A 27,943-nucleotide genomic window follows, 5' to 3' on the forward strand; every position below is an offset into this window, starting at 1 on the left:
TTAGAGATAAGGGGAGACTGACCTGGATAACCACCCTGATACCTACCCTAGAGAATAAGGATGCTGCCCCACAGCCTGAGCCTGCCCCACAGCCTGACCCTGCCCCACAGCCTGAGCCCGTCCCACAACCTGACACTGTCCCACAGCCTGCCTCAGGAATAAACCACCCAGATTTGGTGAAGGAGATAGGTGAGATGCTGAGAGAGTACCTTTCCCCTGTCGTAGCCTCATTAGCCCCAGCTGCTGGGAAACCCTCCCCCTGCCCCGACAAAGGAGAGTCTGATGGTGCAGCAGCAGAACCCACAGACGTTACAACCGTCCAGGTTCCAGCTGAACCACAGGGGCAGCCACAGCCAGCAGCAGTGGCCCCTGTGGAAACAAAGAAGTATAAGGTGAAATCAGAGCACCCAGGCAACAAGGATAAGAAAGGAGGGCCCTCACAACCCGGGGAAGAGTCAGAAGTTGAGATCATCACTGAGTCCCTGACATATGAAAGTCTCCGTAATCTGCAGAAAGATCTTGCACGGCGGGGACGTGAAGCTTATACAGCCTGGTTACTTCGGGTCTGAGACCTTATAGGTACAGGCGTGCAGCTAAATAGTAGTGAGGCAAGGAATTTGGGACCCTTGACCCAGGACTCAGGTGTGAATCAGGTATTCGTAAGGGAGCCAGGGCCCCTTTCCCTTTGGGAGCGGCTTTTAATGAGTGTACGGGAGAGGTTTGTCCACAGAGACAGAATGCAGGAGCACCATCATAGAATGCGCTAGAAGACCCTTGAGGAAGGGATCCAACAGCTGAGAGAAGTGGCGGTATTGGAGGTACTCTTTGGGAGGGGTGGACAGCATGATAATGACCCCGACAAAGTCAAGTGCACAGGGCAAATGCTGTGGAATCTGGCAACTCTAGGACCATCTCAATACGCCACATACATTGCAACAATTCATCCTGATACCAACCGAGAGACAGTGGGTTCTGTAGCCAACAAGCTTAGAAATTACGAGAGTATCATCTGTAGCCCAATGCAGGCTCAGGTCTCTGCTGTGGCTAAAGAACTCAGAGAGGAGATGAGGGAGAAGATGGAGGAGGTGACAGGGAAGATGGAGGAGATGATGAGGAGGAACAGTTCCCATGTAGCACCGGTGCGAGTTACAGGCCCCAGAGTCAGAAGTCAACAGCCCCCAGCTAGAGAGAGAGAGTACACCCCACGAGCTGACCTGTGGTACTTTCTGCGTGACCATGGGGAAGACATGGGAAGGTGGGATGGAAAACCCACTTCTGCCCTGGCAGCACGGGTGCGTGAGCTCAAGGAGAGAAACACTAACCGAGGGGGTTCCACTAAGATGAAGGTAGCCTCGACATCGCACGACCAGGCTGCCAGGTATTATAGAAGTGAGGATGATATGTCAGATCCCCGTGAAGGAACCTCTACCATGTATGCTCAGGAGGGGAATAATGACCGGTGCTAGAGGGGCCCTGCCTCTAGCCAGGGAGAGGCACGGGAAAACCGGGTCTATTGGACAGTGTGGATCCGATGGCCTGGCACATCAGAGCCACAGAAATATGAAGCTTTAGTTGATACTGGTTCTCAGTGTACCCTGATACCATCGGAATATGTGGGGACAGAACCTATTTCCATTGCTGAGGTGACGGGGGGATCACAGGAACTGACTCTGCTGGAAGCCGAGGTGAGCCTGACTGGAAAGGAGTGGCAGAAACATCCAATTGTGACTGGCTCAGGGGCCCCGTGTATTTTGGGCATAGACTTCCTCCGGAATGGTTATTACAAAGACTCTAAGAGATTCAAGTAGGCTTTTGGAATAGCAGCTGTAGAGGCAGAGGGCATTAAGAAATTGAATAGCTTGCCTGGACTGTCAGAGAACCCATCTGCAGTAAGACTTCTAAAGGTAGAAGAGCAACGAGTTCCGGTTGCCACCTCGACGGTGCACCGCCGACAGTATCGGACAAATCGAGATGCCGTGATCCCCATCCACAAGATGATTCGGGAGCTGGAGAGCCAAGGGGTGGTCAGCAAAACCCACTCACCCTTCAACAGCCCCATCTGGCCTGTGCGCAAGCCTGACGGAGAATGGAGATTGACTGTGGACTATCGTGCCTTGAACGAAGTGACTCCACCATTGAGCGCTGCTGTGCCGGACATGCTGGAACTCCAGTACGAGCTGGAGTCCAAGGCAGCAAAATGGTACGCCACAATTGACATTGCTAATGCCTTTTTCTCCATTCCTCTGGCTGCAGAATGCAGGCCTCAGTTTGCTTTCACCTGGAGGGGCGTGCAGTACACCTGGAACCGACTGCCCCAGGGGTGGAAACACAGCCCCACCATCTGCCATGGACTGATCCAGGCTGCACTGGAAAAGGGTGAAGCTCCGGAGCACCTACAGTATATCGATGACATCATTGTGTGGGGGAACACGGCAATGGAAGTGTTTGAGAAAGGAGAGAAGATCATCCACATTCTCCTGAAAGCTGGTTTTGCCATCAAGCAGAGCAAAGTCAAGGGACCTGCCCGAGAGATCCAGTTCCTGGGAGTAAAGTAGCAAGATGGACGGCGGCAGATTCCCACTGAGGTCATCAATAAGATCACTGCAATGTCCCCACCAACCAGCAAAAAGGAGACACAAGCTTTCCTAGGCGCTATAGGATTCTGGAGGATGCACATTCCTGAGTACAGCCAGATTGTGAGCCCTCTCTACCTGGTCACCCGCAAGAAAAACGATTTCCACTGGGGCCCTAAACAGCAGCAAGCCTTTGCCCAGATCAAGCAGGAGATCGCTCATGCAGTAGCCCTTGGCCCAGTCAAGACGGAACCAGATGTGAAGAACGTGCTCTACTCAGCAGCCGGGAACAATGGCCTGTCCTGGAGCCTTTGGCAGAAGGTGCCAGGGGAGACTCGGGGCCGACCACTGGGATTCTGGAGCCGAAGCTACAGAGAGTCCGAAGCCAACTACACTCCAACAGAAAAGGAAATCTTGGCCGCCTATGAAGGAGTTCAAGCTGCCTCAGAGGTGATTAGCACAGAAGCACAACTCCTCCTGGCACCCCGACTACCGGTGCTGGGGTGGATGTTTAAAGGAAAAGTTCCCTCCACCCATCATGCCACCGACGCCACGTGAAGCAAATGGATTGCCCTCATCACTCAGCGCGCCCGCATTGGAAACCCAAATCGCCCTGGAATTTTGGAGATAATTACAAACTGGCCGGAAGGTGAAAACTTTAGTCTCATGGATGAAGAGGAGCAGGAACAAGTGACACGTGCTGAAGAAGCTCCACCATACAACCAACTGCCAGAAGAAGAAACACGCTATGCTCTTTTCACTGACGGTTCCTGCCGCATCGTAGGGATGAACCGGAAATAGAAAGCAGCCGTATGGAGCCCCACACGACAAGTTGCACAAGCCACTGAAGGAGAAGGTGGGTCAAGCCAACTTGCTGAACTCAAAGCTGTTCAACTGGCCCTGGACATTGCTGAAAGAGAGAAGTGGCCAAAGCTCTACCTCTACACTGATTCGTGGATGGTGGCCAATGCTCTGTGGGGCTGGCTGGACAGGTGGAAAAAGGCCAATTGGCAGCGTAGGGGAAAGCCAATCTGGGCTGCAGATGAGTGGAAGGACATTGCCACTCGGGTAGAGAAGCTACCTGTCAAAGTCCGTCATGTAGATGCCCATGTCCCCAAGAGTCGGGCTAATGAGGAGCACCGAAACAACGAGCACGTAGATCAGGCTGCAAAGATAGAGGTGTCAAAGATAGACTTAGATTGGCAACACAAGGGAGAGTTGTTCCTAGCTCGATGGGCCCATGATGCCTCAAGTCACCAGGGTAGAGATGCCACCTATAAGTGGGCACAAGACCGAGGGGTGGATCTAACTATGGACAGTATTTCTCAGGTTATCCATGACTGTGAGACGTGTGCTGCCATCAAGCAAGCCAAGCGGGTGAAGCCCCTGTGGTATGGCGGGCGATGGTCCAAGTATAAGTACGGGGAAGCCTGGCAGATTGACTACATCACCCTTCCCCAAACCCGCCAAGGCAAGCGCTATGTGCTGACCATGGTGGAAGCCACCACTGAATGGCTAGAGACCTACCCTGTGCCCCATGCTACTGCCCGGAACACCATCCTGGGCCTTGAAAAGCAAATCCTGTGGAGACATGGTACCCCTGAGAGGATTGAGTCTGACAACGGGACTCATTTCAAGAACAGCCTTATAAACACCTGGGCTAGGGAACATGGCATTGAGTGGGTGTACCATATTCCTTATCATGCGCCAGCAGCCGGGAAGGTTGAACGATGCAATGGCCTGCTTAAAACCACTTTGAAGGCACTGAGTGCAGAGACTTTTAAGAACTGGGAGAATAACTTAGCAAAGGCCACCTGGTTAGTGAACACTCGAGGTTCCACCAACCGAGCAGGCCCCGCCCAATCTGAGCCCCTAGGAACAAGAAATGGAGATAAAGTTCCTGTAGTACACATGAGAGGAATGCTAGGAAAAACTGTTTGGATTAATTCTGCCTCCAGCAAAGACAATCCCGCTCCTGGGGTTGTTTTTGCTCAGGGACCTGGCTGCACATGGTGGGTGATGCAAAAGGATGGAAAGACCCGCTGCATACCTCAAGGGGACCTTGTTTTTCGGTGAACACTGTGACTGTGTCTGTATTTATATTCACATGTATATATATGTATATTATTTAAAGATTTAAATTCAATATAATATGTTGGTGTGGGAAAAAAAAAATTCGGGGTGGATAATGTTGGGGTTTAAGTCTCCTGTGGAATTTTTTCCCCCCTCCCAAGTTGCTAGGAGACTAAGTGGTGAGTGCTTAACGTGGACAAAAGAACTGATAACTTAGTTTTGGGGGAGGGAAAAAAGCTCCCGGAGAGAGCGGAGGGTGGGGGGATCTCGCGGTTTTTTCTCTTCTTTCTTCTTCCGGGGGGAGCACGGATCGGGCCACGGCTGGCTGGAGTCCACGGTTAACGAAGGAGTCTGGTCCTGGGAATTCTACCATCTGTTGGAGTATCCAGGAATTCGGAGTTTCTTCGCTGTCCTGCTGGATTTTGGGTGAGCCCGGGTCCCGCCGCTGCAGCTTCTCCGGCACTGCCACCTCTGCCTGCCGAGGACACCCCCTGCCTGCGGAGGACAGTCCACCGCGCCCGGCTTCCAGCCATCAGCGCCGGAGCTTCCACCGTGTGCCCTCGGGGTTCTTGGTTCTGTTCTACTATTGTTATAATTGCTGTTAGTTTTTTTTTTTTTTGTCTGTCCTGTTATATTTACTAGTAAAGGACTGTTATTCCTTTTCCCCATAGCTCTGACTGAAAAGTTTTATTCTTAATCTTCCGAATTATAATAACACAGAGGGAAGGATTCAAATTCCTCATTTCCTAGAGAGGCCTGCCTCTCCATAGCAGATACCTGTCTTTTCAAAAACCAAGACAATTGCCAAATACATTACACTGGGATTAAACTGTACAGGTTATTAAATACTGATTACAAGAAGACAGCGTGCTGTGGCAGGCAAATAAAGCTTGCAAGTTACTGAAAGCAAGGCTTTGAAAATGTTTTAAGGGAATTAATGTTTAATTAGAGATTTTGATCTATAAGGCTTTCTAGTAATAACTTCAGTAGGAGATTACACAAACATGTGAGACATCTATAAGTAGAAAGGGTACTTGATGTAGTATTTTCTTTAATTAATCATGCATTGGAAGACCATCATGAGGGAATTTAGAGTTTGGTGCACAATTAAAAAGACCATTCCAGTTAGCAGGTATTTCAGCTTCCGTGGAGGTTTTTTTTTCATTATCAAATTCATGTGCACATATTTTTAACAATACGGCATGAGATGAACTCTGAATTTAGTGTGATTAAGAATATTTCTAACTCAAAGGTTTACAGATCTGAGGTATTTGGCTTAATAGTCCCTTTTTTTCTTCTGCTGTATTTCATCTTTCTGTTATTGACTTCCAGAAACAACATAAATCATCAAAGGCATTTTGCTTTCCAACATGATTGATGGTTTTATCTTTCACTTAGACATTCTTGTTCAGTCTCCTGTTTTCACTACAAAAAATTGTTTATGTAATTTCCTGTAGGCAAACTGATCCTTTTCTGTTTTGCTCACTACATTTAATCTTGATGGTCTGACATGATTTTCACAAGGCTAGAAGTTCATTAAAGAAGTGTAAGAGTGTGTTGGTAGGTGTTAAAATACAAACAGAAAAGTCCCATGCCTTGAAAAAAAAAACCTCCTGGTCCCTGCTACCAAGGTTATGGAGTTACAGGAATGATAAAACTCCTGTTAAAGTTACTGGAAGGAGAAATGAATAAACTTCACAAGTTTTCAGTACAAAAACCCAGCAGTTCAGGTCTTCGAGTTCATCTTTAATCTGAAATGCATCTGCTGATGTACTGAGTGAAATAAAGCTGCAAACACATTTTTGAGGATTCAAAAGGCTTGATAAATTCAAAAAATCACTTTGAAAATGAAGACATCTTTCCTTTTCCTCCTCTTTTCCTGGTGCAGCTGGACCACAGACAGTGTCATAACACAATTTTTTATTAAATCCACACACTTAAAAAATGGATCTGGCTTTATGTTTGAAAGATATTAATATATATTACAACTCACTAATATTCCTCACGGATAATTTTTATCACTGGTTATGCTATGCTGATTTTCTCCTCATCACTTTAGCTGTAATTTTTTGGTTTAATACCCAGAGCACACATCCTCTATGCTGCCTGCTTAATTGTTTTCACCTCTTTTTATGCCACATTTCTCAGATCAGTAATTATATCAGATCATAAATCCCATCCTACACTGACTATAATAACTTGACAGATAGTAATACTTTCTATACAACATGGAACAAGGTGAGTTAGTTTAACAAAACACATAATTTCTAGTTAGTTTAATTAATTCATCTTAATTATTTAACCTATTAACCACCGGTTAATTAAATTGAATCTGATGTACTCTCTTACTATATTTATATTGCCTTTTTTTTTTTTTTCCCCTGAATGGGACTAGTGTTTCATTACCTCTGTTGTTAATTAATTTTAGTGCTGCTGTTGCTCTTTCTTGAAACGTTTGTTTCCTCCAGGGCCAAGTTAATCCATAATTCAGTGCTAATGGTAAATCTCTGTGCATTACCCACCACACACAATTCAAAAGGCAACAGGGGGGGCTGGATCACATCAGGTTACAGAATCTACTGCAGGAATGCACCCTAAATAGCCACAACCAGCCTGCCTTGGGTGTAAAAGGACACCTCCTTCCACCTGCTTTTGATAGCATTTTTTTCCCCAATGCCATCTTCTAAAAATATATCCCTGCTTTTCTTCCCAGGCTGCAAGGGAGAAGGGTGGGATAGAAGTGGCAGCCCATTTCTGAAGGCTTCTGAGAGCTCTTTCGAAGAGCACCTTGGCAAATCAAAGCCCAGAGCAAATGTCATAGTGAAACCAGCCAAGGTGGTAAAATCAAACAAACTCAGGCTCAGGAGCTCTCAGGAGCAGCTGCACTGCTTCTGCCCAAGTCACAGGGAGCTGCAGTGCCTGCCCTCAGCTGGAGATCTACCACAGCATGCTCATGTATCAACTGTTACCTCTCCAAAAACATTTGTAATAATGGTGATAGCCTAGAAAAGCAAGGACCAGTGACTAGAAATACCTCTGCTGCCTGTACACTTCACTTTTTTCAAACATGCTTGTGGCAAGGAACTGAGCATCAGTGTATGTGGGCTGTATTGGTGACAGGGCAGAGCCAGGGCACAAAGCCATCCCAGGACAGGATGGACTCCCTGCACCACACCTGAATGTGCTGGCAGGTGAAGATGAGGGTGGTCATGACAGATGAGGGAGACTGGCAGCCTCCAAGGAAAAGAACATTCCCAAAAGCTCCTTAAGTCAAACCCCATCTACTGACTGCAAATGTCAGCTGGGGGAGCTTGCACAAGGATGCAGATGCTGTATTTTCTCCAGGGATTTTTAATTCCACACAGACATTTTAATTCCAGCTGTGTGGTACAGTGCACGCCGTGCCCATAACCCACAGCCCCGAGACCCACTCCAAGTCCCACCCCAGCAGGGGAACCTGCTGCAAAAGCCCCCATGGGATCTACCCCAGCACCCAGAGCAGCTTAGAAACCAGACCTGCCCATCTTCAGGCTGAGGAGCCCCTGCTAAGCACAAAGCTGGATGAGATCACAGCTGGTCCAGGGCCAGAATGTAATGGTGCAGTAATGGGTTTATTGGCTTTTTGAGAAGGGGCCGTTTGATTTCAGACAGAGGAGTCAACAGCAGCGTTCGCTCCGCTAATCTCATTCCCAGCAGCACGCTGAGTGAGAAGGCACTTGGGCATAAAGCTGTGCTCAAAATTGCTCTCTGTTTATCCAGGATCACATTAGCAGCCCAAGAGCATCTGAAAAGAGCCCCTAGCCAGAGCTAGGGCTTTGCAAATGGCTCCTGCAGCAGCAGGTTTGCAGGAAAAGAAATCTGTGTTTCCAGCAAGCTGCTGGCAGTTTGCTCAGTACAAGAGCTGGATGCACAGGTTTTAGATGTGCAAATTGAAGACAGTATCTGTTGAGAAAACACTGCAGATAACAAGTGTTGACCAGATAATTTGGTTCATTTTAAATAATTCACTTACCTTAAGCAAAAAGAAATCAAATGCAGAAGGGTGGATTTGGCTTGGATGAAGGAGTCTTGCAAGGGAAGTTAGCAGAAGTTGGTCTGACCATGATCTTCCCCATTATCCACAAAATAAGTTACTTTGAGAACAAAATTACCACCAAGTCTGGTATAACAGCTCTTTATTTCAGTGTCTAAAACACAAAGAGAGGGCTTGCATTTCGACGTCAGAACCATGCAAAGCACCTATACACCAAAAATGAGATATTGAATGAATGTCTCTCTCCTGCTACACATAGAAAATTTAGGCAGGAAGACTCTATTTTCCTGTGTGTTCTGCTCTATCCTTCCACAGATCAACCAGCTGTGAGGGGTGGTAATTAACCTTCATCCCAAACCAAATCATTTCCCACTGAATACTATTCCACACTGCCCTAAGCTGCTAAAATATGCTCCTGTAAACTTCATCAAGTACCCAGTTCTGCTCTTGGTCGACAAGGACAAAGTCCCAAACATCTCCAGCTACAGCACAGACTTTAATCAGAGGTACTGAATTAAATGAGAGCAGAGTTTGGCTCAAAGGATGAATGTCTCCTCCATACAGAAGCCCAGAAAAGGCCCTTATTTGTCATGTCCCAGAGAGGGGGATGTGGAGACCACCCGAGGCTCAGAGAATTGTCATGGTGCACAGAGGACAGCCAGACATCCTGAACTATTAAAAAACAGTGGTATAGAAAAATAAAAGGCATAAAATACTGAACCAAAAAGGTTCCAAATAAGGCATCAGCAGGTCCCAACTGGATGTGCTCCTGTTACATACGTCACCCTCCCAGCCAGCATAGTTAGGAATGATGCATTAGGATTGTATTTCTGACTTCCATCATTAAGCACTATGAGCAACCAGAAGGGTTCAAGTTCTCTTTGAAAAAAAGAAAAAAACCCTCCGAACACAAAACCAGGGAGTAATGTTTCGGTAAGTACTTCTTAGAAAAGAAAATAAAAACGTTAAAGCAATTCATTGAAACGACTCATTAAAAAAAGACGACATTCCTGTAAAGTAAAAATATATATATATATATAAATAGAATCTATTTTTTTGTTGTTGTTTGTCTGTTTGTTCACTTGTTTTTTTTTTTAAAAAAAGACATTCAGTATCAGTCAGCGGGTACTGATCCCGCGGGTCTCCTGCGACAGCCGCTGCTCCTTAAGGCAAGACGTCGGCGTTGGCACCGTCAGGACAGCTGAGTCCCCGTGGCAGGGCCCTGTCAGCAGGGCTGCTTCTCCCGCAGGCTGACGGAGCCGTCCTCCATCCCAAAATACACCACCTCGGCCATGTCGATGAACAGCCCCGTCTCCACCACACCTGCGGAACGAGAGGTCGCCGCTTACCGCCAGAGCCACCCCTGTGCTCCTGCCCTCTGCTCCGCCCGTGCTTCGGCTCGTTAAAAAGCGCCAGTGCCTCCATCAGAGCTTTGGAGAAGTGCCCAGCCTGCATTGGCCACACAGGGAGCTGCTGGGAAATCTTTCCCATGCAGCCACCCCCGGCAAAAACTCTCCAGAGTCTGAGAAACAACTCCCAAAGCTCGCCCGACATTCACGCTGCCCCAGCCACCACCGCTGCACCAACACAATCACGAGAGAAGTGTTTTCTGCCGCCTGATGACCCATGGGGGCAGGAGGAAGCTACACACACACCCACAGGACTGGGATTCATCTGGAAGAGTGTCCTGTAAGGGATCACCTGGCTAACACTGTTCAAATGTTGACTCAGCAGCTCCGGTGCTACCTCTGCGATTTGTAGCCCATTTGTAAATGTACTTTTGAAGGCATTTAATGATGGGGTGCTCTTAACTTCACAGTGATCACTGAGATACAGCCAGAGGCCAGGAAGGTGGACAGAAACAGAGGACAAGGCCCACAAGCACAGGGTGGCCAAACCCCTTCTCCCAGCATTTAACAGCCTCACATTTAGGCTCATCCACTTCTGGGTAGGGAAGAAGCTCTTCTGCCCTTAGCAGGTGCATTCCTGAGCAGAAAACAGTGCTGAGACCACAATGGATCAGGTGCCATTATTACTATTCCTTCCTCAGCCAAAAAGAAATGCAGGGAAGAAGCTCCTGCTGTGCAGATCAACCAGGCACTGTCTGCCTCTTGCACAGACACAGCTCTGATGATACAGAGATTTGTACAGCCATGGGCAGCAAGTGGATTAGGATATGGAGCACTGCACCGGGGCAGCCCAGACCAGCAGTGGTCACCAGAGATCCCTTCCAACCCCAACAATTCTGTGATTCAGTGATAAGAACTACTGAGGGAAGCAAAACCACTGACCACAAACAACCAGAAGTTACTGGCCACTCTTCACCCAGCCTACACCCACAGCCTCTGCCCAGCCTGCTGTTTCAATTGTGGAGACAGGACCATACGTGGCTGCTTTGTGGGGATGCTGGCATTTGTGCAACAAGATGCCAAAGCATTCCTGCATGTTCTGGCATCACATGAGCAGTCAGTGAAGGCAGGACTTCAGGGACAGGCTTTGCCAAGATAACCAGAAAGATTTCCAGATGCTGCTTCCCTGAAGACTCAGAGCCTTCCCTGAGTGCCAGTGCCTCTGGATGGTCCAGAGGCAGCTCTGGCCTGGGCAGCAGGTCTCAGACAAGGCAGGAGTCCTTGCAAATGCGAGCTGTTTTGTTTGCAAACAGAGCACTCAGCCACCGCTGCTCGAGCCCAGCAAGAGCTTGGGCACACTTTATGCTCACAGCAAGGCCAGCAGGGAGGGCTTCCCAATGGGAACGGGATGCAGAGCTGTAAGCAGCTCCTGGAAAATACCATAGCACAGTGCAAACCCTCTCTCCAGAGTGCACCCGTGTTTCCACTAAAAGTCCCTGTCTAAATGGGCACAAGGAGAGTAAGGAACAGGACAGGACTGTTGTGCCTAATGGGAAACTGTCAACATCAACCACCATCACTCCAGATTTTCACCACCGTATGGAAAAAGCCACCTGGGCACAATTGTACCAATGGAGCTGTCTGCTCTCTTGAGTAGAAACAAATGCAGGGACCTGCAGGAGGGCAGCAAATACACACACACACATTTCCTCATGTCTAGGAGAGAGCTGCCACAGTCCAGGTTACTTATCACACACCAAGCCCCAGCCAGCTTTTGTAGTTTTTATAAAATCAGACATCACCTGGTATCATTTTTATAGCGGAGTTCACTTCACGCCAATCATGAACCTTGTCAAACTTCCAGTCCAGGATGAAGTTCCCGTTGTCTGTCACCACAGGGCCCTGGAAGCAAACCCAGTTACGGCACGAGTCCTGTGTCTCCTGATTCCAGCCAGGAATTGTCACAGCCCTCACTGGGATCAGCTGTCCCCACTGCAGTGATTGAAGTAAATTGGGGCTGCCCCCACAACAAACCTGTCAGTGAAACCATCACCTCCAACTCGAGACCCTCTTTGGTGGCTCAGACTGCCCTGCAGCACCCCCAGCACCCCCAGAGCAGCAGGTCAGACCCAGGCTGGCAACCCCTCTGCTCCCTGCTCCGAGATGCTTCTTTAGGAGTCACAACCTGAGAGGCTCTCAGTGAGCAGCCCCAATGTTAGAGTCCAGGGCATTCCTTTGGTTGCCCTGGAGGGTCAGGGACCTGGGCAGGGGGGTCTGGGACCCCAGAGAGCTCAGAGAGACACTGGCTTTGATCTCAGTCCATGGGAAAGGCTTCTTGCACTGCAAGAGGGTTTACAGGCCGCAAGAGTGTGAAAAATAGTAGTCTAGTATATCACAGGGTGAAAAAACAGTGGGTTTGGGATTTTTGGCATTGAAGTGAATGGGAGCAAGATGGAGAATCTGGGGCGTTGTCTCTTTCTTCTTCATTCTCCTTCCCTCACTCCATTTCAGCAGTGATGTGGCACAAAGTACTTTGTGAGGATTGGGTCAGAGTAGAGATGACCTTTTTAGTATTAGTGATAGGCATTGGTGAGAAATAGTAAATAAGAAATACGTAGCAATTAGTATAAAAGATAAGGACAACCCAGCTTGGGGAGAGACGTGAGAAGTCCAAGCCGCGGCAAACATCTTGTTGGACTGAGAAAATTGTAAGATAAGAAACAATAAACAAAGTATGCAGCCTTGAAAAATCTATACCTAAAGACTCCGTCTCTTCCTTCAGTTTGGCACAGAGCTTTGCAGAGGGCCAGGACTCCAAAACCACCTGAATGCCGGGGAATTTAAACTCCTGCAAAGAAGCCCCCGGCACCCCAACACCTAAATACACAACTCGGTAACCACAGTATAACAAAGAGGAGTTGCACGAGACATCACTTGTGGGAGGGAAAGCCCAGGTTTCACTGGATGAAGGGCCACACCTGTGGTCCTCCCTTTGCCCACGTTCAGGTGGTTCCTCAGGGGCAGCAGGGCTGCCAGGGACACTCACTGCTTTGTTAACAGCCATCCGCAGCTCCGCCACACCACCGAATTTCTTGGTCAGGGCTCTGGTGACAGGGACATAAGCCATGGGGATGACCTCGATCGGAACTCCCTTCTTCCACTGCTCCCCAAGGCTGTCAGATTTTTTCCTGAGGGCACAGTTTGAGGTGGGATTAGTGTTGGACATCACGCTGCTGACACCACTAACATCACCCCAGGCCCTTTGCAAACCCCTCAGGCACAAGGCTCAGGAGGACAGGGTCAAGTCCCCGTGTGCCCTGGTGCAGCGAGAGCCAGTTTAATGCACATTCTATCCTCTCACAAGCCCTGCTTTGATGTGTTTTGGACAAGCAGAACAGGAGATGTTTTTTCCACAGCCTCATGGCTGGAAAATTTATCGCCTGCTGACAATCACTGAGCTCAGAGAGCAGAACTGCCACTTCCCCACAAGCTCTGCTGACTCCCAAGCAGGCCTGCTGAGCTGAAAATTAAGAAAAAAAGATAAATTGAATTGCTGAAATACTGGAAGCCAGGCTCATTCCCACCCATTCCCGCTCTCCTGTAACCATTGGAACGACAACAATGGCCTAACACAGCACCATCTGAAACCTCCCATGGAGGAGAATGGTATCAACAGTAATATCTTCACCTGTAATCAGCAATAACAATGAAGCACTTTGCAAATCCTGCAACTATCTTCTCCTGCGTCAAGCAGCCACTGCAAGGGGGAAAAAAAATAAAAAACAAAACCAGAAAACATCAGACCGCTCCCCACTGTGCCTAACGGCCTTGAAGTCCAGTCCCCCCCAGTATGCTCTTGCTGGTTTTGGTGCTGGCATTGCCCCACACTTTCTCCTCCTCACCCTCACCCCTCACTTTGTGCCCCTTGTCCCTGGCCAGCAGCCATCTCCCACCGGGGGTGCACACGCACAGCCCTGCACAGGATCCTCTGCAGCCCACCCCAGAGACAGCCACAGCCACACAGGGACACTGAGAGCCACCAGCACTGGGACAGATGGACAGAGGGACAGCAAGGCTCACCCGCCACCTTTGATAAGGTTGAGGTCAGAGTCCACCTCATCTGCTCCATCGATGGCAACATCAAGCTGTGGGAAGAGGAGAAAATGGATGTGGAAACGCCTCCTGTGCAGCACCCAGGGGTGGAGCGTTCCAAGCAGCAGTCACAAATGTCACCAGGGCTGGGACCACCCTGATGGCAGCTTGACCAGAGACAAGTGTCTGATGGGCCACCCAAGGATACCCCGAGACCACCCAAGCCCCTCCAACAAGCACAGGCGTGTGAGAGGAATAGAAACCCAAACCAACTGCTGGCATGCAAGGCACGTCTCGTTAGCCTCTGGTGGTGTTCAAGCATGCGAGATTTTCCCAGGAAAAATCTCTGACAGTTCAGCAATATCCCTGTCTCAAGCCTCATCTTGGCAGAGATGCCAACCACCTGGAGGCTACACAGCTCAGCAGCCTTCTTGCCACCTAAAGGGACAAGAACTAAGACACAACTTGGGAGAAAAATAAACTAAACCTGTTAAAATCACAGAACCATTAAGGTTAGAAAAGACCTCTAAGAACATTGAGTCCAACCATTCAACAAACCCTGCCAGGTCCCCACTAAACCATGTCTTTAACCGTCAAATCTACACATTTTTGAACATCCAGTGATGCTGATTCCACCACCGCCATGGGCAGCCTGCTCCAGTGCTTAACCAACCTTTCAGTGAATAAATTTCTGCTAATATCCAACCTGACCCTCCCGTGGCACAACTTGAGGCCGTTCCCTGTTGCCCCAACTCGAGTTCTCACTCGTGTTCTGCAGCGTGGCCACCCAAACTCAACCTCAGGGGAGGACTAAGGAGCCTGGATGCTTTCTGAAGGACCAGGTGAGAGGAAGGCCAGGTGAGGTCTCACCTCCTGGTCCCACTTACCTCTGGATTTCGGTCCAAGTCACTCAGCGTTAAGCCATTCTGCAGGATCAGCTGACGGGCCTGTGCACCAAGAAGACAACAAACACCATTTACCAGTGGCAGGAAAGGAAAACAGACTCTTGGAGTCATTCCCTGGCTGCAGCAAGGATGGAGCCTCCCTGAGAGAGCTCCACTGCTCCGTGAGCTCGTGCAGAGGCTGCAGCAGGAACACACAGCAAGGAGAAAATGCTGTTTACAGTCCAGAGCAGTGTAATGAAAAGAAAATCCTGCTGCTGACTTGAACTAAAATGCTCATGTGGTGCAACAGGACTCCTGGGTTTGGGTCTCTCCACACTAAATAGCAGGAGGCCTCATCAGCTTGGTGGGAATCACTTGTATTTAAGCACTAAAGCAGATATAGAATTTTTAAATCCTGTGTTGTTTCAGCTTGGACATCATTCTCCCTCACACCCATCCAGCCCTTCTTATTTCCTTCACCTGAAAAATGGGACCAAGAGAATTAAATATTTACACCACAGTAATGTGGAACTAACAGAGGAAATATTTTACATATTGGAAATGAGCTAAAGAGTAAACAACAAACCCACAACTCGTGGGAAAAGTGTGGGAAGCCACTGAAACAGCTGCTCGGAGGCTCTGATCTGTTTCCTGCTGTGGCTGTGTGTTTCCCTCTAGTGGCAACACAACACAGGGCACCCAGGGCTGCCCGTGGCTCAGTCCCTCAGCCTAAACAGGGAATCACAGAATTATTTAGCCAGCTTTACGAACATCAAGTCCAGCCCTTAACCCAGCACTGCCCAAGCCAGCGCTAAACCTCGTCCCCAAGTGCCACACGTACGTGGCTTTTACATCTCTCCAGGGATGGTGACTCCTCCACTGCCCTGGGCAGTGCTTCACCACCTTCTCAGTGAAGAAATTTTCCTTAACATCCAGGCTAAACCTCTCCGGGCACAACTTGGGGCCATTTCCTCTTGTCCTATGATTTGTAACTTGGGAGAAGAGACCAACCCCGACATGGCTGCCCCTCTTATCAGGGAGTTGTGGAGAGTGAGGAGGTCCCCTTGGAGATTCTTTTCCTCCAGGCTGAGCCCCCCAGCCCCCTCAGCTGCTCCTCGTCACACCTGTGCTCCAGACCCTTCCCCAGCTCCACTCCCTTCTCTGGACACGCTCCAGCCCCTCCAATGCCTTTCTTGTCGCGAGGCACAGCACTGAACACAGCACTCGAGGTGTGGCCTCACCAGTGCCCAGCACAGAGGGACAATCCCTGCCCTGGTCCTGCAGCCACAGCATTGCTGACACAGGCCAGGTGCCCCTGGCCTCCTTGGCCACCTGGGCACATGGTGGCTCATGTTGAGCCACTGTCACCGGCACCCCCAGGGCCTTTTCTGCTGGGACACTTGCCAACCACCTAACAAACCTAACAGCCAAAGTGCAGACCCAGCACTTGTCCTTGTCGAACCTCAGACCACTGGCCTTGGTCCATCCATCCAGCCTGTCCAGAGCCTTCCTGCCCTCCAGCGGATCGACACTCCCACCCAGCTTGGTGTCATCTGCAGAATCTCCAACTGGTTGAATTTTCTGTTACAAATCATCATTCGAGTGAGAGTCCCTCCTTGCACAGACTCTGCTCCAGACCGTGCTGCAGCCAGACCAAGAAAGCCCAGAGCAATAGCCTGCATCAGCTGATTCCTCTGAATTCCACCCACTAACCCTAACAGAGGGCATCAGTCACAGGCACTGGCATCCCAGAAACATCAGAATTAACAGGTGGCACTCCTGGCAATGAGATATGATTTGAAGAGTTTATCATGGCATTTCACAGCATGCAGCTTTAACACTCGATGACCTGTGGGGTCCTAAGAACTCACAAAATGAAAGGAATAAAAATCAGTGGGTTGGCATTCATCACATGGTGTCCACAGAAGGAGATTTCAGGGATCTGGGGAATTGAAAGCATTGAAAAAACACCGTGCTGCACATGCAGGCCAGACCCTGAACAGGCTTAAAGTCAGCGGTGTGGCAACGAGGCGGCTTGGCTCTCTCCAGGCTCTGCTTGCAAGGCGATGGGAGCAGTGGGAATCAAAAGCAGAGCTCCCATAACTGAGGGGAACGTGGTGGGAACTGCACAGCACTCGACAGGAGCGGTCCTGCTCCGTGCTCTCGGCACACGGCCCGGTGAAAAGAGACAACGCAAACGCTGGGGGACAGATACTTACCCTGCTCTAGCTTTACTGATGGTGATGGATTAAAGACCTGACAACAGGGAAGGGAGGAGTATAAAAGCCCACTGAAACCAACTCTTCCTTGCCAGTGACCTCAGGCAGCCATCTACACCTGTACACAGTGAAAATAAAACGCTGTTTTGCCGACCTGGGAGCGCTCCCCTCGGAACTGGTCGAGGTCTAAGGGACTGCAAGAGATACAAGGCAGCCCTGTGTCGGGAATTTTTGCTCCTGCAGGTGTCCAGTCTCTCTCTTCCCTTTAACAGCAACTTTTCTGTTTTACTGGTAAGAAACTCGGTGATGTCAGGGCAGGACAGGCTCCAGTCCACGCTCACTACAAGAGCTTCATCAATATTTTCTTTAAGAACTAATGACTGAACTCAGAGCACTTCTCCTAGATTCAAAGGGGACGTGACATTTCAGAGTGGGAATCATTTGAGACACATCAAAGACACATCACCACAGTCTGCATAAGCAACAGAAGTACCGATATAGGTTAATTTTTTTTTTTTTTTTTTTCACTTTCTGGCCTTTGCAGCACTTTGCATTATACCCCAGTTGTCTGCAACAGCTGGGAAGAGAGAGCCCTGTCACCCCCACACCTAAACAACTGCAGGGTAAGAAGATGTTAGGTTTTCCTATGATTTTAGGATAATTCAGGTCAGTCTCTATCCAACCTCCAGGTCAAAACAGGGTCAGCTCCCAGTTGCTCAGGGCTTTACCCACCCAGTCCCAGAAAACCTCACAGTACAGGCTCTGGCCCACACTGCCTGACTGCCCTCACAGTGACAAGGTTGTGACAAAAGTACAGTCCCCAGGCCCACACCAGGACCATGAGAAGGACACAAACCCAATCCCTCAATTGGGGTATTGCCACCCAGCCTTGAAGACCCCTCAGGTGGTCCCCACCATGTCACCTCTGCCTGCCCAAAAGGAGGTTCCCACCTCAGGGAGCAGAGGCAAAAAGACCAAAGCCAGTTGCCAAAGGCATGGGAGATGCCCACAAGCTTCCCCAGCAGATCTGTGTTCCACCAGCAAGCCAGGTTCTCCCTTTCCCTCCAGCCCTCTCAACATCTAGCTCAGTATGAACCAATTCCTGCAAAGGCTGCACAGCAAACAAGAGGTTAAGCGAATTTCTCTTCTGCCATTTCTTATCAAACCCAGCTGATGCATTTGAAGTTCCTGCTGAAAACACAAGAGCTTGCTATTATTCTTTACAGCTGTCAGGGCTGATACAGACTCAAAGGAGACAAAGTGTCTCCAGTGAGCTTTGCACTACGAGTCTGGTTCACCACTAAGCAGCATTTTCTTGCAAGTGGGATCCAGAGGAAGCACCAACCCTGACACCACCAGCCCTACCACACTGGCTCCAAACACACCTCCCAGCCCCGAGCTCAGGTCAGGGTAACACAGCACCATCACCTTCCTCGTGAGGTCTTTCTGTAGGCTGCACCACGAGTGCTTTCGCTGGCACTTTTTGGTTCATTCACACCACTGTGAAGCAGAGGGAGGCAAGGTGGCCTCCCAGAGCCCAGGGGGAGATCCCCTGCAGGAGTGTTTGGGCTGGCAGGAAGCAAAGGAGGAAAGCACTCACCTGAAAGGAGGTAGGGATGCAGACAATTGTCAGGTTCTCCTCTTTAACTCGCTCAGCTGCAGGAAAAAAAGCAGAAGCTTTGGTTTGTTCATTGCACAAGGCAAAAAAAAAAAAAAAACCACAGCAACTTTCACTTTAAGAAACCTCAGTTCAGCGCAGCCCCTCTGATTCACTGCAATTACTTGCTTGGCTTGCAAATAACTCAGTCACGCTCAAAATGCAAACAGGTGCCCCCCTCCATAGGCTGAGGCTCAGTTTCAACAGTCAGAAATGTTTAAACACCCACTCTGGCCCAGCCCAAGCCACCATGAGCCATTAACCTTTATGTCTCCAGCAGTAGAGGAGCCCCATCAGCAAATCCTCACCTGGGAAATCACCCCATCCCCTCTCTCACTCCATCAGACAGGTTTTTGCTGCTCTCCATGTAAACAGAGAGCTCCAGCAGCTGTCTGAAAGGTTTGCTGGCTTGTTGCCCCGGGGACATCACATTAATTTATTATAGAACATTTAAATATATAGCAGGGAAAGAACTAATAAAGTACAGTATTCCATTAAATGGAAGGAAATATTTCCTCCCCCAGGCTAACCTCAAATGACTAAAATCTATTACTAAGATATCATTATGGACAAAATGTTATTTTAGTAATTACAATACTCAGGCACAAGCCAACAGCCCAAGAGCCAGCAGGAGCTCGTGCACCAGAACAAGCACACGAGCTCCAGGCTCCAAGGTAATGCTGCTGCTGGAAGGATTGCACATGCAACACACGGGGCTGGATGTTGTTACAGGCCACATCCCAGTTCTAAAGCAATCAGGAGACATGAAAAGCCAGAATTTGCAGCCTGGAACAGCCACTCCTCTTCAAATACAATAGCCATTTATTTAGAGACTGATTTTGTGCTCAAGGAGGGAGTGGTTGCAGTACAGAGCCAAGCCCAGAAGGCTGAACAGCAGCCCACAGACAATGAAGTGCCTCACAGAGTTGGGAAATGGGTGACAAGGGGCAGCCCCAGCCCTGCTGTGACCCTGCACAGTGCAGGGCTGGGATGTGCTCAGAACTCAGCCTGCTCTGGGCTGCAGGACAGCTCTGCCCAAGGGAGCTGGAGGTCACCAGGGCACTCCCCAGACAGGCAGGGCCACCCCGGTGGGACACACTGAAGTGTGCTGCCCAGGGAAGTGGTGGAATCTTCATACCTGGAAGTGTGGATGTAACACTTGGGAGTATGTTTTGGTGGTGAACACACTGGTGCTGCGTTGGATTTGAGGATCATAGAGGTGTTTTCCAACCTTAATGATTCTGTGGTTCTTCCTCTGTATTCAAGCAAGATCCTCAAGAACAACAGGGCTGATCCTGCACTCCCAACCCACCACAGCCCCCACAGCTGCTCTGCTCTGCAGCCAAGGACATCCAAAGTTCAGCACCTCCACAAGCAGACCTCGGGCTGAGAGTGCCCTGCAAAGGAACTTTAAACCTCTGCACCCTCTGTAATGAGCCGTGACAATAATTACCTTTGCAAAACTGCATTTGCCTCACTTGAATACTTGGCTGAAATTTTCTGAATCACACCCTGAACAAACCCCTGCACCTGGAGCAAGCAGGTAATCCTGGCTGCGGGGTACATAAATAAAATGCAGCAGGATTTCACATTCCTCATTTTCATTACACCTCAGTGTGAATCTTGTGGAGCAAAATGAGCCACAGGCAAACGGGTTAAAGGAAGCAGAGCAGCTGCGTGGCGCCGAGCCACACAACAAGCCAGCACTGGGCAGAGCTGGGCAAAGCTGGAACCAGACCAAGGAGTTCAGCTCCAGTTTGCGGTGGGTGCCAGTGGAGAGCTTTTCCTGGCCGTGTGGGGAGAACAGGTGGCAAATCATTCCCTCCTCAGGACTCTCAGGCAATAAATTTGGAGCCCAACACCCAGTTTTGACCTTCAGCTTCAAGCAGGACACAGCAGCAGGTGAACAGGCCCAAGGCATCAGCTCTTAAGTCAGCATGCAGGTGATTTAGGGTGTTTTTCAAATAGTTGGGGCAGATGGAAAAGGGGACTTTTTGTGGTGGGAGGCTCAGGAAGGGGAGCGTCCTACCTAATCGTTGCACCGCGTGTACTATCGTAGATCCGCTTCCGATCCCAAGAACTTGATTGTTCTGCAAATCAAAGAGAGACAGAGGAATGCTCTTACTGGAGGCTCCAGGTTGTCCACTCTCCCCAGCAAAACTGGCATCACAAACACATGCAAGAGGAGCCTTGTCCAGGGCTGCACGTGGACACAGCATCTCAGCGCTCGGCAGGCGACGGAGGGAAGGCGCTGTGCCAGCGAGGGCACGGCCATGGTCCGCGGCCAAGGGATTTTAATCAACTCTCCCTCTCATTAAAGGACATGTGCTTGCTAATTACCAGCACAGTCCGATCCCAGGGCGTTCAATGCACACTCACTGGTGGTTGCTGGCATTCCATGAAAGCTCTCCTGCCGGAAAAGCCGTGAATTTCAGACAATACCACAGAGGAAGAAGGGGAAACAACCTCAAGATAAAATCTCCCAAGGAAGCCGCACAGTAAAAGGCTGGGTTTGCTGCCAGCCATATCGTTTGTAAACAGCACAGATGCACCAGCAGCCAAAGCAGAGAGCACAGCAGCTGTTCCTGTGAATAATAAAAAATGCTTTCCAAAACAGAGTGTAAAGCTGCCTATAGGAGAGTCCAGCAAAACTTGGGAGGTGGGTGAGCCTGGCAGCATGCGCTGAAGAGGATGAAATTTTAACCACAGCTCCATCCTGGCCTTTCTCTGCGTGTCGCCTGATTTAAGGATCACTGCCCTGTCATCCACAACACAGATGCACTGCTAAAAGGTGCTGCAGGCTGAGGGTGGATGGGTGTGCTTGTGTTACTTCTGCAAGACATATTCTCTGCCGTGTCAGTTTCTGTTTATTATCAACTCAGTTTCCCACCCCCTCTAAGTGACCTGCAGCCTTCTGCACTTCCCATTTTCAGTGTACTTCCTTTTCTTTGGACGGGATCCAAAGCTTAAATTGACTTAAAGAGGCCCAGTATCACCACAGATGAGGAAGATATGAAGACAACCAGAGATGCAGGCCCAGAGCTGTTGTGCATTATCTCTTGGACATTAGAAAGATCTGGAGCTCTTTCCTCATGTGCAGCAAATCCAGATGTGGAAAAAGCCACACCTGCAGCACTTCAACCAGCTAAAATCTTGCTGTCACGCAAGTTTACCTGGAAAGTTGAAGACGGGTCACACTCCCCTAGGATTAGTCATTTCTCTTCTTCTACAGGTTAAAAGCTTAAAGAAAACAGAAGTTCTCCAAAACCAGAGGCTCAGCTTACATCCCAGCCCTCACTAATCACCGTGACTTTGCAAAAGCTGGGCAGGGCAACAGGTTACTGCTGCACACCTGCAATGGGGCCAGCAGAAACCCAGCAGCTCCTGAGGTTCCCAGTGTCACCCACCCAGCAGGCAGAGCCAAGCAAGGCCAGCCAAGGAAGGGGCAAGCGAAGCTGTGCAGAGGCTGGCAGGACATGGGCAGTACCAGTGTTCCCAAAGACTTGTTTTGACCCGGGGAGAGGCAGTTTCTTCTCTTTGCCCTCATTTCTGTAGGGTGGGAAAGCTTCTTGGAGCAGCTGGGTACCCTAAAGGGATGGGGAAAGCCTCAGCATCAGCGACTCCACTGGAATGAAGCAGGAAGAGCTCACAAGGGTCCCAGCCCATCCATTTATCAGTGATTAGAGGTGAAGCAGCGCTTTAAATCAGTCTGAAATGGTGCTGTCACAGCCCCTGCCTTACCGTGACTCCCACCTCTCCCTCCTCAGCTTCAACCCCAGCCAGACCAGGGGCAAAACCAACCACGAAACATCCACTTTTAAAAACAGGGGCAGGGCAAACATTGGTGAGAAGCAGAGCACTGAGGAGCAGCACCTCATGCAAAAATACTAAATTTCAAGTTATTTACCAAAAGCCCACCAAAAAAACCAAGGCACTGAGCCACAGCACAGCTGAGGACCCACGTATGGGCGAAATGGGCAGCGACCACAGCAGTTTCTCAGCCAACCCAAGGGCCTAAAGACACTGCCCAGCATTACAGAAGCCAACAAGGCAACACACGTGGAGCACTATCAGCAGCACACAGGCACTGGCCAGTCCAACCTAAGATTCCAAGGTCAGAGAACAAAGAGCTCCAGCTAAAAGCAGTAAATAAACACAGAGCAAAGCCCAAAGTTTGCTCAGTCCTCTCTGGGGCAGCAGGACACAGGGCAGTACCTGTATTTTCCTTTCTAACAGAGGTGCTGGCAGGGCCCGCCCTCAGAGGTGTTGTATAAACGCAAAGCCAGCTCTCCCCAAGCCGCTTACAGCTCTAAAGCCCCAAGCCCTGTGCCAGCCCCGCTCCCCCAAGCTGTCACAGCCCCACAGGCCATGGCCTTTGAGCCTGGTCATCTCAGTGCCCACCCCAGAACTGGGGAACTCTGCTCCTGCAGCTGCCCGGGGACAAGTGCCGTGGGCAAGCACACCGATCTAGCTTTAATTAAAAAAATAAAAGAAAGAGAGAAACAAGTTCTCCTCTCCTAATCCCCCCCTCCCACACCCAGGTTTTACTGCCACACAAGGAGCTGCTGTCCTGGCAAGGCAGGGGTGGCTCTGAAGGTGGATGCCAAGTGAGAAGCCTCATCCAGTACCAGTCCCTCAGCACCACAAATTTATGGCACAGTTAAGCAAGAGAGCTTTGTCCAGCAGAACCAAGCCCTGGTGTCTCCCACACATCCCTGCTGTGCATGGGAAGCCTTAGCTTTGCTTTCAGAGATGGAGTTGCTCCCTCCTGAGAGCTCTAACAAGCAAACGCAAAGGTATCCATTACAAACAGCAGCTGAGACCATCCAGCTCTGAGCTCCTTCTCCACCATTTCTTGCACAAGCATTGGGGTATTACCCCAGACACTGCTTAATTTACTTAACCAGCATCACAAGCTGGACATTGAACTTTATTCAGCTGGGACACAGCCAGAAACGTTATCCTAAGTTTGCCTGGCCATAAAACAGCACAAAGGCCAGCTATTTCATTATAAAAGTCCAAAAATACTGCTTTTACCCCAAATCAAATGAGCCCACATTTATGATCACTCACAGCAATGCTGATGTTTTAGCTCCACACCTTGTGAGATGAGTCCTTCCTCCCACGACCCCTCAACGCCCAATTTTGGGCTTGCCTTGGTAAGAAAGTGGGTTTTTATGCAACTGCCAGAGCCCCCAGGCTCCCCCTTCTCACAGACTGATCACTTTTGATGGTGTTGGCCTGGCAGGGGCTGGGTCTCATGCAGCATGTGGCTGTGCTCCCTCAGGCAGGTACAGACTGCTCAGAGGAAGGGGCTGCAGAACAAGCCGAGCTTTCGTGGGACATAAGGGAAGCCATCAGCAACTGAACTTCAAAATACTAACCCAGCGAGGGGGGAGCAGGAAGGAAAAGGGATTTTTTTTTTTTTCTCCCCTAACTGCTAATACCTACTTTCTTGGCAGCAACTCCTCACCCCGATTTCACCACTGCTATTGCGAAAGGCCTGGCGTGAGATAAACCCTGTGTGACTGTAACCGTTGATCTTCCAAATCAGGCTGTGCCAAACTTCAGGCAGCTCCAGCCCTATCTGACATTCAAGGGGCTGATTCAAGCCCTGGCTGCATTTTTCTCCCTGCAGAGGACGAGACAGAACCCCCTGGTCAGGGACTTGCTCTATGCTTGGGTGCTCAAGAAAAGCGGTGCAGCAGCAGCGCATCCTGGACTTGGAGAAAGGAGCAGTACATGGATTAGCCCGAACTCCCACCGCAGCCCAGCTCGCAGGAGGGTGCACAGTAAATTGGAGGTGCAAGACATTACCCCAAATTTGGCGTACACAGTGCTGAGCTGGATCAGGCAGGAAGCTGCTGCCAGGAAGGCACACACTGGGGAAGGAAAAGCAGTTTTCTCCCTTTGCCTCAGCTAAAGGGAGTGAAGTCCAAAGCGAAGGAGAAAGAGGCTCAGCAGGACCCATCCATACACCCCAGGGTCCCCCTTTGCACCCAGGACTGTTCATGCTCTGAGTGGGAGGGGTGCTCTCAGTGCCCCTCACTGCATCCACGAACATCGGGGCTGCTCTATGCACTGCGGCTGGGAAGTTCAGTCCATTCCATGGCCATTCCATACCCTGGGGAGCCCCGACACTCCACAGCCTGTCCCTGCACCTGGAGCTGCCTCACACAGCCCTGGGTCTGTCCGTGCACCCTATGTTTTGTTGCTGCTCTGTGTTTTGCTCTGTGCACCCCATACACTGGAGATTCTGCGTACCCCACGGCCCCTCTGTGCACTGCGGGGTCCCAGCACCCCAAAGCCTGTCCCTGCACCCAGAGCCGCTCCGTGAACCGCAGGGTTCATCGGTGCTCTGGGACAGTCCGTGGCTACTCTGTGCTCTGGGGTGTGCCTGCACCCCAGAACTGCTCCAGGCATCCCACGCTCCATCCGTGCACCGGGGAACTCTGCACACCCTGCGTCCGCTTCGTGTTTTGGGGAGTCCTGGCACCTCAGAGCCACTCTGTGTGCTGGGGGATCCGTGCATCCCGGAGCCTGTCCATGCACTGGGGAGCTCCGTGCACTTCACTGCCACTCCGTGTACTGCGGGGTCCCGGCACCCCAGAGCCTATCCCTGCAATCTAGAGCTGCTCCATGCACTGGAGAGATCCGTGCACCCCTTGGGCCGCTCGGTGCTTTGTGGAGTCCCGACACCCCGGAGCCGCTCCGTGCACCGGGGGACACCGTGCAACTCCCGGCCACTTCGTGCATTCAGAGTCCCAGCACCCCAGAGCCTGTCCCTGCTCCCGGAGCCGCCCCGCGCAGCCCGGGACCCGTGCGTGCCTCTGGAGACTCCGTCCACCGTGTGGCCGCTCCGTGCATTACGGGGTCTCTGCACCCCAGAGCTGCTCCGTGCACCCCGAGCTCCGTCCGGGGATTAGGGGGGGTCTCTGCACCCCGGAGTCGCTCCGTGCACCCTGAGCTCCGTCCGGGGATTAGGGGGGGTCTCTGCACCCCGGAGTCGCTCCGTGCACCCTGAGCTCCGTCCGGGGATTAGGGGGGGTCTCTGCACCCCGGAGTCGCTCCGTGCACCCTGAGCTCCGTCCGGGGATTAGGGGGGGTCTCTGCACCCCGGAGTCGCTCCGTGCACCCTGAGCTCCGTCCGTGCACTGGGAGATTCCACGCACCCCGTGGCCCCTCGTGCAGTGGGGGGTCCCGGCACCCCGGAGCCTGTCCCTGTACTCCTTGATCTCTCTGTGTACTGGGGGCTCCTTGCACTCCAGAGCCACTCCGAAGTACCGTGCACTCCATGGCAGCTCAGTGTTCTGGGTGGTCCCGACACACCAGATCCTGTCCCGGCACCCTGGAGCCGCTCCGTGCACTCCATGGCCACTGCATACCTTGGCGGACCCCAGTACCCTTGCAGCCACTCTGTGCTTTGGGAGATCCCTGGACGCCGAAGTTTCTCTGTGCTTTGGGAGGTCCCTGCACCCCGAAGTTTCTCTGTGCTTTGGGGGGTCCCTGCAGCCCGGAGCCCCTCCGCGCACTCCGGGTCCGTCCGTGCTCCCGGAGGCTCCGCGCACCCCGCGGCCGCTCCGCTCACCGGGGCTCCGAGCCCCCCGAGCCCCGCAGCACCCCGGGCTGCCTCACCTGGACGTGCTTGTCCACGGCGGCGAAGGCGGCCCGCTTCTTGGCCTCCTCTGCCATGGTGCCGCCGAGCCGCCCGCGGGAGAAGCCGCGCCGCGCCGCCGCCCGCCCCGTTCGGAGCCTCCCTGGCGGCCGGGCAGCCAGGGGCGTGCTGCGGAGCAGGGCGAGCCGGCCGGGGAGCCGCATGCCGGCGCGGCCCGCCCCCGGGGGGCTCTTCCTCACGGGCTGCAGGCCTGGGCTGTGCCGGCTCCTCTCCTCCTCCGCCTCCTCCTCCTCCTCCTCTGTCTCCTCCGCCGGGAGGCTGGGACTTGTAGTGCTGCGAGCGGCGAACTACAGCTCCCACAATGCCCGACAGTCCCCGGAGCAACTTGTTGCATGGACGTATGTACAAGCCCCGAGAGACCAGGTTTGCCAGGGCTGGAAGGGTTCGGGCATTTCTGCAAAGAGCAGAGGGGTGCGGGGTGTCCCGCTGGGAGGTGCTGGGGGAGAAGGGAGGATGGCGGGGAGAGCCCCTGCAGGAGGCCAGGGAATGAACTGAACTGAACTGAACTCGGGGAGTTACTGTACTCTGGCCGGGCTTCCACAGGTTTTGAGGAAGAGCCTTTCCCGGACTGCCACTCAAACTTTGTAGTACGATCTCCCTCGAAAGTAGCAACATGGACAAGAAAAACGCCAGGGCTCCTGTGAGCACGTGTATCTATCAACCAGCACTTAATCCTTCACCGTGCCCTGCAGGAGGGTCAGGACAAAACCCCATGGAAATCCGTCCTGAAGCATACAGAGCCTTTTTTTGTTTCCCATAGTTTTTCCCTATACTCTGGGTTGACCGCTGATGAAGTTGTTTCTGAAACCTACCAGAGAGGCAGAGCAACCTTGAAGACCCTCTACACACCAACATTTTCACTCCTGTGAGCCACATTAGTTCCATTCATAGGCTCCTCAGTTTCTCTCCAGCTGCAATCCCACAAAGGTGGATGAGAATTGCAGGTATTTACCACTTACTACTCACTCCAAGGTCAGGCCACAATTCGTAGAGAATAATCTTTTTATTTGCTCAACAGAAAAGCTAACGCTGAGTTCTCTTTTCAAATTCTGTGTGTGACTGGCTTGCTTTGCTGCCAACCTCTGCGATTCGATTCTGCTGTGATTTTCAAGGACTAGAAACATTTCCTTTTGTTCTCCCTGGGCCAGCACATCAGTCCTTGAACAATGGAGTGAGATTTCAACAAAGACTCTATTATCATTGCCCGGGTTTATCTCAGCTCGGTGAGGCCTTACCTTTCTGTAAAGAGCCGAGTGACTCTCTGTTAAGAGCAGCACGTGGTTCTATGCAGTGGTTCAGTGTTTTCTGCCGGCTGGCAACGATTTTTCCTGCAAGTTACCCATTTTAAAGTGTAAATACACACATCTAGTGGGATGTATATTCAGAGG

The 27,943-nt window shown here is 51.0% G+C and overlaps 1 protein-coding gene across 2 annotated transcripts; it reads right to left on the reverse strand.

Annotated features, from left to right (window-relative positions):
• Window positions 1-8,804: 8,804 nt before the first annotated feature.
• On the reverse strand, window positions 8,805-26,741 carry RPIA (ribose 5-phosphate isomerase A). Of its 2 annotated transcripts, none has more exons than XM_040064798.2 (9): window positions 26,516-26,741; window positions 20,910-20,970; window positions 18,824-18,879; window positions 15,008-15,067; window positions 14,109-14,173; window positions 13,717-13,785; window positions 13,075-13,216; window positions 11,831-11,930; window positions 8,805-10,002 (listed from the first exon to the last, which is right to left on the reverse strand). In XM_040064798.2, the coding sequence occupies exons 1-9, from the start codon at window positions 26,696-26,698 to the stop codon at window positions 9,905-9,907; spliced, it is 834 nt and encodes a 277-aa protein (XP_039920732.1). In that variant the 5' UTR covers window positions 26,699-26,741; the 3' UTR covers window positions 8,805-9,904. The 2 variants fall into 2 exon arrangements, with proteins under 2 accessions (XP_039920732.1, XP_039920733.1); XM_040064799.1 differs by lacking the exon at window positions 26,516-26,741 and adding an exon at window positions 21,260-21,295.
• Between the last annotated feature and the right edge of the window lie 1,202 nt (window positions 26,742-27,943).

Source organism: Hirundo rustica, chromosome 5 (genome assembly GCF_015227805.2).
Source record: "Hirundo rustica isolate bHirRus1 chromosome 5, bHirRus1.pri.v3, whole genome shotgun sequence".
In the NCBI taxonomy this organism is placed as follows: Eukaryota; Metazoa; Chordata; class Aves; order Passeriformes; family Hirundinidae; genus Hirundo; species Hirundo rustica.

Coding starts and splice junctions, on each gene's coding strand:
- RPIA (XM_040064798.2), bottom strand. CDS start 26,698: ATGCGGCTCCCCGGCCGGCTCGCCCTGCTCCGCAGCACGCCCCTGGCT. Junction 20,971..26,515: donor CCGTGGACAAGCACGTCCAG/GTGAGGCAGCCC, acceptor TTTGATTTGCAG/AACAATCAAGTTCTTGGGAT. Junction 15,068..18,823: donor GCATCCCTACCTCCTTTCAG/GTGAGTGCTTTC, acceptor CTTGGTGCACAG/GCCCGTCAGCTGATCCTGCA.